Source organism: Coregonus clupeaformis, chromosome 3 (genome assembly GCF_020615455.1).
Source record: "Coregonus clupeaformis isolate EN_2021a chromosome 3, ASM2061545v1, whole genome shotgun sequence".
NCBI classification, from domain to species: domain Eukaryota; kingdom Metazoa; phylum Chordata; class Actinopteri; order Salmoniformes; family Salmonidae; genus Coregonus; species Coregonus clupeaformis.
The window spans coordinates 27,839,592-27,852,375 of NC_059194.1; the positions used below are offsets into that span (position 1 = coordinate 27,839,592).

The 12,784-nt window shown below is 42.3% G+C and overlaps 1 protein-coding gene across 1 annotated transcript; it reads left to right on the forward strand.

The window, feature by feature from the left end:
* The first annotated feature begins 697 nt into the window (after positions 1-697).
* Positions 698-12,253, forward strand: LOC121543515 (ubiquitin-conjugating enzyme E2 K). Its single transcript, XM_041853432.2, has 7 exons — positions 698-1,138; positions 5,989-6,082; positions 6,284-6,342; positions 9,697-9,779; positions 9,891-9,990; positions 10,993-11,121; positions 11,294-12,253. Exons 1-7 carry the CDS (start codon positions 1,076-1,078, stop codon positions 11,366-11,368), a joined length of 603 nt encoding a protein of 200 aa, XP_041709366.1. The 5' UTR covers positions 698-1,075; the 3' UTR covers positions 11,369-12,253.
* Positions 12,254-12,784: the final 531 nt, after the last annotated feature.

A 12,784-nucleotide genomic window follows, 5' to 3' on the forward strand; every position in this document is an offset into this window, starting at 1 on the left:
ATACAGTGAACCTTTTCTATAAGTGTATAATGTTGAATTGAGAGCTTTTCTATAGTTAGGTTCTGAATGTTGCATCATTGATGATAAGAAGTGAGGTCCAGTTAACAATAAATATAATGTACAGTGTCATTATTTATTTATGATCAATTAACGTTTACTCCCGGGTGGCGCAGTGGTCTAAGGCACTGCATTGCAGTGCTAGCTGTGCCACTAGAGATCCTGGTTCGAATCCAGTCTCTGTCGTAGCCGGCCGCGACCCATGGGGCGGTGCAAAATTGGCCCTGCGTCGTCCAGGGTAGGGGAGGGAATGGCCGGCAGGGATGTAGCTCAGTTGGTAGAGCATGGAGTTTGCAACGCCAGGGTTGTGGGTTCGTTTCCCACGGGGGGCCAGTATAAAAAAAAAAATGTATGCACTCACTAAAATGTAAGTCGCTCTGAATTAGAGCGTCTGCTAAATGTAAAATGTTTACTTTTTTTTACCTTTATTTAACTTGGCAAGTCAGTTAAGAACAAATTCTTATTTACAATGACGGCCTACACTTTGGACAATATATCCAAGCATATATAAGCAACGATATGCCTGTTTTTAATTGTCCACTCATACAAATATGTATACCAGTTATTGCAGACATAAGAAGCATCTCCAAAAGGTTATAATGACAGGGAGGGAACCAATGGCAAGCAGCGTACAGGAAAGCAATGCTGTCGAAATCACATGACCAGCATTTCAGTTTGCATGCGGTTGGTATTAAAATGTTTCCAGGACCACCGACTGTCCACTGCGTACATAGTGGCAATATTGCGAGAAAATACACATGTCCCTCGACTCTTTTGTAACTACCGTAATATTTTATGACATCGGGGCTCCGTCACGTTCCCGCAAAACGTAGCATTTACTGACCGTAGCTAGCTGTATCTTGCAGCTGTTATTATTGCTCCGATCCAAAAGTGACAGAGAGGACGAAAGTGCGAGGGGGAGTGCGAATTAGCTGGGTTAGCTAGCTAACTAGGAGGGCTGAAGCCAAGTGAGGCCTGTGACCGAGAGGATCCCTTCCGACAGAAACACGGCGAAATCATGGCCAACATCGCGGTTCAAAGGATAAAACGGGAATTTAAAGAGGTTCTCAAAAGCGAGGAGGTGGGTTGTTTATTTTCTTCAGTGAATGCAACGCTAGGTAGCTAGCAGCTAGTTAGCAAGCTAATGTTAGCAGAGTTTGTGTCAAACACGATTGCCTGTTGGAAATGAGTGTTTTGTTAGCTAACACAGCTAGCTAGCGGTACTTAGCCAGATGTTAACAAAAGCGAAGGCCATGAAAGGAAAATGTGACTGGCTTTTTGTTAACTACGTTACGGTTAGTTGTGCTGCTAGCCTACAGGAAATCCCATACCTGGATGCCAGCTACAGATAGCGTTTCCAGCGAAGGTAGCAACCTAGTTAGGCCAGGGGTTGTGAAAGAAGCAACGCAAAAATGCTCACCCTGGCTTGATATGATGTTTAAATCAACCTAGAGGTGAAGACGTTAGATAACTGGTTAGTTAGCCAACAAGATAAAAAGTATATTTACCACATACAACTAACGCTGTGTTACCACCAATGATGGTTATAATTGGTTACCACCAGGGTGTCAACTTCTGCCGCATTGGCAGAGGGTTCGAAAGCTAACGTTAGTGTGACATTTTCTACCTGTCCTGTTGCAGGCTAGGTTGACGATAAGTAATCAAATATGATAAATAACTTGCATCAAAACCCAATTTAACTGCCATCTAATATTAGGATTTTAGGGGACAAAATGTAACTTTGGTTCAGGTGTTATACTTTGTATTCCATGTTGTAGATGCTTCTCGCAGAAACACAGAACACTATTTCAAAAGGATAGGATTTACTGTAGCTGAGCGATGATATTGAAAAAGGTCGGGGACAGGTCCATGTTAATCCCTAGTCGATAATGGCATCAAATCACCTGTCTGGATTCTTAAATTCACCATGTTTTGTCCAATTTCTCAAGATAAGGTGGTCATATTGTTATGACATCTTTTCAATTAAAATTATATATTATGCAAATGAGGCAGTACGGAATACATAATTACAGTAATTTAAGACCAATAATTTTAAGTAGGGTGGTCAGAGTTTGTAACAATTTGAAACAATGTATGAAATTAGAATATAACTTTTATACTACTTTATGCCAATTAGATAGTTAATACACACACAGCATCCCCACACACAGCCTAAAACAGACACACTTCTCAGCATCCCTTCACACTCACAGCACCCCCACCAACACACACACACACACACCACACGTAGCCTAACACAGATTCTCACTAAGTCTGAACTGTAACACAGAAGGTTCCTAGTTGAATAACATAGCTTACTTCTAAGGTAGGCCTACACCTGAGTTGGGTTAAATTGTAAAGTTGTTTTTGGTGTTGATTAATTACTCTGGTGATGGGAGGATAAACTGCAGCAAATAATTAGCCTAAGCACACAACAGTGAGCTGCATGCTAGAACCAGCTGCACCAAAGATAGATGGGAAACATTTTCAATTCACTGGTATTTAGCTATATTTTTATTGATTGTAGGGCTGTAGCCACTGCATTCTGGTAGTTTTTACTTTAAAGAATAAAACCATCAATCACAAAATTCACCACTTGCCTGGCTCGTTGCCTCAATGAAAGGCGTCAGGCACTCCCCACACAGCTAGCACTAGTCATGGGAATGGGGGTGGCGAAACGTGAAATTGGACCAATCCCTGACAACCCATACATCAAAATGTAGCTACGAAGCTCTACTTTGTAAACCTGCTGTTTTTTTTCTGTGTCTCTGAAAACATCTGAATGACAGATCAAAGAAAAAACGTTTTACCTTATATACTGAACAAAAATATAAACGCAACAGATTTGACTGAGTTACAGAAAATCAGTCAACTGAAATTAATTCTAATCTATGGATTTCACATGACTGGGAATAAAGATATGAAGCTGTTGGTCACATACCTTAAAATAGGTAGGGATGTGGACTATAAAACCAGTCAGTATCTGTTGTGACCACCATTTGCCTCATGCAGCGCGACACATCTCCTTCGCATAGTCGATCAGGCTGTTGATTGTGGCCTTTGGAATGTTGCCCCATTCCTCTTCAATGGCTGTGCGAAGTTGCTGGATATTGACTGGAACACACTATCACACACGTTGATCCAGAGCATCCCAAACATGCTCAACGGGTGACATGTCTGGTGAGTATGCAGGCCATGGAAGAACTGGGACATTTTCAGCTTCCAGGAATTGTCTACAGATCCTTGCAACATTGGGACATGCATTATCATGCTGAAACGTGAGGTGATGGCAGCGGATGAATGGCACGACAATGGGCCTCAGGATCTCGTCACGGTATCTCTGTACATTCAAATTACCATCGATAAAATGTGAATGTGTTCGTTGTCCATAACTTACCATAACCCCACCGCCACCATGGGGCACTCTGTTCACAACGTTGACATCAGCAAACCGCTCGCCCACACGACGCCATACACGTGGTCTTCAAGTGTGAGGCCGGTTGGACGTACTGCCAGATTCTCTAAAACGACATTGGAAGGTGTGTGTTGGCGGCGGCTAATGGTAGAGAAATGAACATCCAATTCTTTGGCAACAGCTCTGGTGGACATTCCTGCAGTCAGCATGCTCCCTACAAAACTTGAGATATCTGTGGCATTGTGTTGTGACAACTGCACACTTTATAATATTATTATTTATAATTGCCTTTTGTTACCAGCACAAAGTGCACCTGTGTAATGATCATGCTGTTTAATCATCTTCTTGATATGCCAAACCTGTCAGGTGGATGGATTATCTTGGCAAAGGAGAAATGCTAATTAACAGGGATGTAAGCAAATTTGTGCACAATTTGAGAGAAATAAGCTTTTTGTGCGTATGGAAAATATCTGGGATCTTTTATTTCAGCTCATGAAACATGGGACCAACACTTTACATGTTGCCTTTATATTTTTGTTCAGTGTAGTTCAGTCAAAAGACGTCCGATGATCGTGAAACACCCTTGGGACTTTACCATACCTCATGGCCGTACAATGTTACATCGATCTTACTCTTATAGGTTGAGGAATACCCATCGCAATTATAAACACAACGATTTGGGGGGTTTCACAAAAAGGGTTGGCCCCCAGATTTGAATGTTCTTGGCACAATATTGGGATTTTTAGACATGGGTAACAACTGCCACATTGTTTTCAAATTATTTATTATGTATATTTTGACGACCACATAATTGACATTTTGGGTGCGTTCGTAAATTCGCTCTGGCTATTTACTCTCGTCTGAGTGTGCCAGAGCGCAGAATAACTGATGAATTTACGAACGTTCAACACACGTTGAATATGGCCGGTGTCAGTAAACGTCACCAAAATAGCACAATTAAATTGTTGCCATCAGCACATTTACTGTCACCAACGCTATGGATAACATGAAAACAGCCTAACCAGCTCTTCTTGGGCGAGTAAAATGGTCAGTGAGGTGTTCTCTCGTTTGTCTGGAAGTAGCTAGCCAACGTTAGCCGGTTAGCTTGGATGCTTGACTGCCGTTGTGAGGTCAGAACGCTTGGATCAACCCTCGGCCAGAGCGTCCAGTGAACACTCCGAGAGCGAAACGCTCTGAATTTAGCTACAAACGGACAACGCTCTGAATTTACGAACGCCCAGAGAGGGTCAGGCTGCTTGGGCTTTGCGGTGGCCACTGGTTTGTTTGTCCTCGGCAGAACGGTGTCGCCGTAACCAAGTGGTCACACATAGTTCTGGGTTCCACTGCACAATAGTGTTGCATGGTATACTGAAACTTTTTTGATACTAGAACATAAACGGTTCGGTACTCACATTTTTGTTACTTTCGGTACTTCTGCCAAATGTGTCTGACAGATCAAGCCTGTCTATCAGCGCAGCCGACCCCTTATTATAGCACGCACGGTGCCTGGTCCACTTACTCAGTGCTAGCCTGCACTAGGAGTCTGGGCTGCATCATGTTAGCTCCCACTCGTTCTGCACAGAAGTTAAAACACTTGGATAATGTGACACGGCATGTAGAAATGTTGAAAATGTTCATAACTGTTCGCAAAACAATGTCCCTACAGGCTAGAACACTTTACAATGCAAGAAGATACCGGTAGCTTCCAGCTATTGTAGGCTAACTTTCTTTGCTACCTAACAGCTAAAGGTAACATCAATTCACTACCTTAGTACTTTGTGCAAATCATAACGCAAAATATGCTGATTTGAAAGATTTGAATTTTTATAAATTATTACCGTAATGTTATCATGTAGTTAGATTGGTGAAAACTATTGTGTGTTGATTGTATAATTGATTCATTAATGCATCCATGGCTGTCTGAAAGTTTTGATTTAAAACAATTCAAATGTAATGATGTTGAACTCAAAAGATGCCCAACGTTTGAGCAGAGCAGTAGCTGAGTTTCTGTCTACAGCAAGCTCCATTCTGTGACTTTGGTATCTTTTTAGTATAGAGTATCGTAATGGTATAGAGTATTGTGATGATAAACCTGGTATCGGTATCAAAGTCAAAATTCTGGTATCGTAAGTAGGCCTTGTGCATAGAGTTGTATGGTTTGTTTAACTTTGCAATCAATGGTTTTTACTTGGCATACTTTTTAAAGTGGAAAATGGGCATCTCAGCGTCATTCGTTTGCTGTGGAATTGGCCCTTTGGATATCGTATCAGAATCTATAGCACAAGTCACAAATTAACTGTCAAACTTCTCAAAATGTTACTTGTTATTAAAGTATCTGTCGTACTCAAGTACAAGGAGACAGATCATGTGAAAGTATTAGCTCTCACTTTTCTGTGAGATTGTCTGTGTTGAGAGGATGTTGGGATGAGGTACCGTCTGACGGATACCCCTCCTTTCCTTACACCCTGGCCCATGCTCTGTGACAGAACCAACTGATGTCCTCTTCTCTCTGACAGACGAGTAAAAACCAGATAAAGGTGGACCTGGTGGATGAGAACTTCACAGAGCTGAAGGGGGAGATCGCAGGGCCACCTGACACACCGTATGAAGGTGAGAGGCCTGACTTTGGAATTTAGACAGACTGGTTTACCTGGGACAGACTTAACCTGGGTTTACTTGAAGGCTGAGGCCAACTTCCTAACTTACCACAATAGGATTCAAAGCACTTTTACCTCAAGGGAGCGTGGCTCATGTCATGCAAAAGGATACAGAAGATTTCTTTCTGTGATATTTTTTATTTTTTTTGTTCAGGTGGTAGATATCAACTAGAAATAAAAATTCCAGAAACATATCCCTTCAATCCACCAAAGGTAGGTAGGTTTGTGTGTATATATAGTACCAGTCAAAAGTTTGGACACACCTACTCATTCAAGGGTTGTTCTTTATTTGTACTATTTTCTATATTGAAGAATAATAGTGAAGACTTCAAAACTATGAAATAACACATATGCAATCATGTAGTAACCAAAAAAGTGTTAAACAAATCAAAATGTATTTTATATTTGAGATTCTAAAAATAGCCACCCTTTGCCTTGATGACAGCTTTGCACACTCTTGACATTCTCTCATCCAGCTTCACCTGGAATGCTTTTCCAACAGTCTTGAAGGACTTCCCACATATGCTGAACACTTGTTGGCTGCTTTTCCTTCACTCTGCGGTCCGACTCATCCCAAACCATCTCAATTGCGTTGAGGTCGGGGGATTGTGGAGGCCAGGTCATCTGATGCAGCATTCCATCCCTCTCCTTCTTGGTAAAATAGCCCTTACACAGCTGGGAGGTGTGTTGGGTCATTGTCCTGTTGAAAAACAAATGATAGTCCCACTAAGCCCAAACCAGATGTGATGACGTATGGCTGCAGAATGCTGTGGTAGCCATGCTGGTTAAGTGTGCCTTGAATTCTAAATAAATCACAGACAGTGTCATCAGCAAAGCACCTCCATACCATAACACCACCTCCTCCATTCTTTACGGTGGGAACTACACATGCAGAGGTAATCCATTCACCCACACCGCGTCTCACAAAGACACAGCGGTTGGAACCAAAAATCTCAAATTTGGACTCCAGACCAAAGGACAAATTTCCACCGGTCTAATGTCCATTGCTTGTGTTTCTTGGCCCAAGCAGGTCTCTTCTTCTTATTGGTGTCCTTTAGTAGTGGTTTCTTTGCAGCAATTCGACCATGAAGGCCTGATTCACACAGTCCCCTCTGAACAGTTGATGTTGAGATGCGTCTGTGACTTGAACTCTGTGAAGCATTTATTTGGGCTGCAATTTCTGAGGCTGGTAACTCTAATGAACTTATCCTCTGCAGCAGAGGTAACTCTGGGTCTTCCATTCCTGTGGCGGTCCTCATGAGAGCCAGTTTCATCATAGCACTTGATGGTTTTTGCGACTGCACTTGAAGAAACTTTCAAAGTTCTTGACATTTTCCGTATTGACTGACCTTCATGTCTTAAAGTGATGATGGACTGTCGTTTCTCTTTGCTTGTTTGAGCTGTTCTTGCCATAATATGGACTTGGTCTTTTACCAAATAGGGCTATCTTCTGTATACCCCCCCTACCTTGTCACAACACAACTGATTGTCTCAAACGCATTAAGTAGGAAATAAATTCCACCAATTAAATTTTAAGAAGGCATACCTGTTAATTGAAATGCATTCCAGTTGACTACCTCATGAAGCTGGTTGAGAGAATGCCAAGAGTGTGCAAAGCTGTCATCAAGGCAAAGGGTGGCTATTTGAAGAATCTCATATTTTGATTTGTTTAACACTTTGTTGCTTACTACATGATTCCATATGCGTTATTTCATAGTTTTGATGTCTTCACTATTATTCTACAATGTAACAAATAGTAAAAATAAAGAAAAACCCTTGAATGAGTAGCTGTGTCCAAACTTTTGACTGGTAGTGTGTGTGTGTGTGTGTATATACACAGTGGTGTGAAAGTGTTTGCCCCCTTCCTGATTTCTTAGTTGTTTACATGTTTGTCACACGTAAATGTTTCAGATCAAACAAATTTAAATATTAGTCAAAGATAACGCAAGTAAACACAATGCAGTTTTGAAATGAAGGTTGTTATTATTAATGGAAAACAAAATCCAAACCCACATGGCCCTGTGTGAAAAAGTGATTGCCCCCTACAACCTAATAACTGGTTGGGCCACCCTTAGCAGCAACAACTGCAATCAAGCGTTTGCGATAACTTGCAATGAGTTTTTTACAGCGCTGTGGAGGAATTTTGGCCCACTCATCTTTGCAGAATTGTTGTAATTCAGCCACATTGGAGGGTTTTCGAGCATGAACTGCCTTAAGGTCATGCCATAGCATCTCAATATGATTCAGGTCAGGACTTTGACTAGGCCACTCCAAAGTCTTCATTTTGTTTTTCTTCAGCCATTCAGAGGTGGACACGCTTGTGTGTTTTGGATCATTGTCCTGCTGCAGAACCAAAGTTCGCTTCAGCTTGAGGTCACGAACAGATGGCCGGACATTCTCCTTCAGGATTTTTTGGTAGACAGCAGAATTCATGGTTCCATTTATCACAGCAAGTCTTCCAGGTCCTGAAGCAGCATAACAGGCCCAGACCATCACACTACGACCACCATATTTTACTGTTGGTATGATGTTCTTTTTCTGAAATGCGGTGTTACTTTTACGCCAGATGTAATGGGACACACACCTTCCAAAAAGTTCAACTTTTGTCTCGTCAGTCCACAGAGTTTTTTCCCAAAGGTCTTGGGGATCATCAAGATGTTTTCTGGCAAAAATGAGACAAGCTTTAATGTCACTTTTTGCTCAGCAGTGGTTTTCATCTTGGAAGTCTGCCATGCAGGCCATTTTTGCCCAGTCTCTTTCTTATGGAGGAGTCATGAACACTGACCTTAACTGAGGCAAGTGAGGCCTGCAGCTCTTTGGATGTTGTTGTGGGGTCTTTTGTGACCTCTTGGATGAGTCGTCGCTGCGCTCTTGGGGTAATTTTGGTTGGCCGGCCACTCCTGGGAAGGTTCACCACTGTTCCATGTTTTCACCATTTGTGGATAATGGCTCTCACTGTGGTTCGCTGGAGTCCCAAATCTTTAGAAATGGCTTTATAACCTTTTCCAGACTGATGGATCTCAATTACTTTCTTTCTCATTTGTTCCTGAATTTCTTTGGATCTCGGCATGACGTCTAGCTTTTGAGGATCTTTTGGTCTACTTCACTTTGTCAGGCAGGTCCTATTTAAGTGATTCCTTGATTGAGAACAGGTGTGGCAGTAATCAGGCCTGGGTGTGGCTAGAGGAATTGAACTCAGGTGTGATAAACCACAGTTGAGTTGTGTTATAACGGGGGGGCAAACACTTTTTCACACAGGGCCATGTAGGTTTGGATTTTGTTTTCCATTAATAATAACAACCTTCATTTCAAAACTGCATTTTGTGTTTACTTGTGTTATCTTTGACTAATATTTAAATGTGTTTGATCTGAAACATTTAAGTGTGACACATGCAAACAAATAACAAATCAGGAAGGGGGCAAACACTTTTTCACACCACTGTATATATCTCAAACATATTCTGATGTTTGTTGTTCAGTTGTGTATTTTGTCAACATTGACCGGTGCCAGGGTGAAGTCCCTTGCTAATTCATTTGCTTGTTTATGTGCTTCCCCTGGCCCCCCAGGTGCGATTTATCACGAAGATTTGGCATCCCAACATCAGCTCAGTCACAGGTGCAATATGTCTGGACATCCTCAAAGACCAGTGGTGAGTCACCTTTTTTTCAATACTCTTAAATTCAATTTTTTTCATTGTCATATCTTGGTTAAGACTGATCCCAGTTCGTACTGCTCTGTGTACCCTCTGTGTGTCTGACAGGGCGGCAGCTATGACGCTGAGGACAGTGCTGCTGTCACTACAGGCCTTACTGGCAGCTGCAGAACCAGACGACCCACAGGACGCTGTAGTGGCCAATCAGGTGAGAGGAACACTGTGTGCATGTGTGGGAGAGGGAGCGCATGCATAAGTATGCCTGTAATGTCTTTGTAGATTTTCAAATGTGTTTTTTAGACTTGCTCTGTCTCCCCACTGCTTTATTCTACAATGGGTTGAGCAAAACAAGCATTGCGGTTGGTTGAGACGCGTTCTAAACCATACTGAAAAATCTGTTTAGCACGGGTAAGCCTATGATGCAAAAATGGGCATCTTGTGTTCTGTTCCATCTGTAAAAAGTATCTAGACGTTATTTCCCCTTGCTTCTAGCCTAACATTTGATTTGGAACGACGGGGGTTTGTACCAACGTTCCAGTCTGTCTCTCGACATTTGCAACATTGTTTCAATATTGAAATTCGATCTCCACTGTCCTATTGAGAATTAACGTGTCAGGACGAGATGGACATCTTTTCTCAGCCAGTTGAAATCATGAATCAGCATCATTTTTATTGATATATACAAAGAGATGTCCATAGAAAAACAGGTCAAACGAAATGAAATGCAGCTACTTTGCTGTTATTCTAGTGACTGTGTTAGCCATAGTTGGCTGGCTAGCTAGCAAGCAAGGGATAAGAGCATTGCCAGCCAGCATGGGAACGGAACATTTAGAACGAATGACTGGGATATAGAACAAAGACTTAACGACTGGGTCGCGACTCTGGCAGCCTAACCGATAGAATGAACGGCCAGCCGGCTTGGCTAGCAACCGTAGATGCGTCGGGCTAGCCTATATTTCTGTTTAGGGATGAAATAGTAGCCTATGAATACATTGATCAAAATATATATTTTTAATTGGTAACCCGCTGTAGAAAAGCTATTGTACATTCGAGGTTGTACAAAACAACTTCTTTATCACTAAAAAAGTGCTAAAAAATGTAGTTTAGCACGCCCTCTCGTGTACAATTGCTTTACTAAATTGTAGCCTAGTGAGGTTTTTTATACTGCTGTCTTGCTGCCCACTCAGTGTTGTGTGTTCTCACTCTTTAGTATAAGCAGAACCCAGAGATGTTCAAACAGACGGCCAGACTCTGGTCTCACGTGTACGCCGGCGCCCCCTCCTCCAGTCCAGAGTACACCCGCAAAATAGACAAACTCTGTGCCATGGGCTTCGATAAAGTGAGTGGGCCCCATGTGACCAGCTCTATTACTGTCTCAGTGGTCGATACCTTCATAACTCATTTACATTTTAATATGGTTCACCAATGGATCTGTTTTGTGTTCGAATACTGTAGCATAGTTATGACTGTGTTATAAACTTCCTTCTCTCCTGTTTGTCCCGTCTCCACAGAATGCAGTAATAGTGGCGTTGTCGTCGAAATCCTGGGACGTGGAGACGGCGACAGAGCTACTGCTCAGTAACTGAGACTCAATGGCCCCCTGGTCCCAAAACACCCATCACACCACCTCACCCCCCGGCCCCCATCATACACACCCTCTCCTTCAGCCTCCCTCCATCTGAAGCCCTCTGTTCCTCTGACCCCTCACCTCCACACCTGTTGGATACCCCCTCTCAATCTCCTGGCACTTCTCCCCTTTGTCGTAATCACCATCATCTCTGTTCTGTACCACGCTCCATCTTCCATGCCATCTTCACATTGGCACTATACCCTTCACATACCTCAATCAAATGACTTGAACCAAGTGCCCTTCCTCTCTGCTCATGCTGGACCCCATTCACTCGCTGGCTTTGTCCAAACACTCTCCACTGGCATCCTATTTAACTATACAATCGTTTTACATCAGCTATGACCTTGAAGAAGGTAAGGAAACAGTGTTAGATTGTTTGAACAGGGCCATTTTCTTAATCTCCACCATCTCCACCCTTTTGGCACTTGCTAGCAAACATCTCTGATGTTTCCTTGCAGTAGCCACATCCATATCATGCCACACCTGTCTTAACAGTTTTACCTTCCCAAACTCCCCTCCCCAGCCCACTCCATCAGCAGGTAGCCCCACCCCCCTCCTGACTCGTAATCATCACTCTTTCCTCCTCCCCCTTTTTATTTGGTTCTGGCCTCCTACAGGAAGACATTTGGATTCCCATTTTTAAAAAGAAGGAAAACAAAAAGCAGGAAGCGCTCACCTCATTGTTCACAGATAACGCTACTCAAGCAAATTGAGACTGGAAGTAAAAAAAAAAAAATTTAAGGTGTGAAAAATATGGCATCCACTGAACTACGCCAACAGAGAAAAAAACTGTCGAAAGAATTCATCTGTAAATAAAGCTATTAAAGTCTGTGTAAATTAATCCAAAACGTGTGGAATTTGTATTATGTGCTTTTAAGAAATGCATAATATTGTATAATATTTTTATGATTTTGTGTGTTTGCATTTGTGTGTGCGATTAGTAGTCTTCCCTCTGTGTAAAAATCTAGGGTGAGAAGCTACATTTATGATGCTGGCGAAATAAAGTCCAGTGGGAATTATATACTTGGGGAAAGTAGAACAAGCATATTCATTACAATAGAATTGTGTGCATGTAACCATGCTGCATACATATGCATATTTATTTCAATAAGTGCATTTGTATGCACAGCAGCACTGCACCGTCAGTGGCACCAAAGGAATTACTAAATGGGTTGAACCTGTCAGTACAGATGATCAAAAACCCACATGCTACTGGATCAGTGCAGGAGCTAGATTGACGTATTGTACAATGGACTCTCAGTTCATGTTTGAGAAAAGCCACAGAGCATATTGTCTGTGTAGTCAGGCGAGAGTTATTAGTCAGAACACAAGCAGATGGCAGCGTAGGTAGCATGTGTCTGGGCTAGCCTCG

Excerpts from the sequence above, each read along its gene's own strand:
- LOC121543515 (XM_041853432.2), top strand. The coding sequence starts at position 1,076 with ATGGCCAACATCGCGGTTCAAAGGATAAAACGGGAATTTAAAGAGGTT. Across the intron at positions 6,083-6,283 it reads ACCTGACACACCGTATGAAG|GTGGTAGATATCAACTAGAA; the intron begins GTGAGAGGCCTG and ends TTTTTTGTTCAG. Across the intron at positions 6,343-9,696 it reads ATCCCTTCAATCCACCAAAG|GTGCGATTTATCACGAAGAT; the intron begins GTAGGTAGGTTT and ends CTGGCCCCCCAG.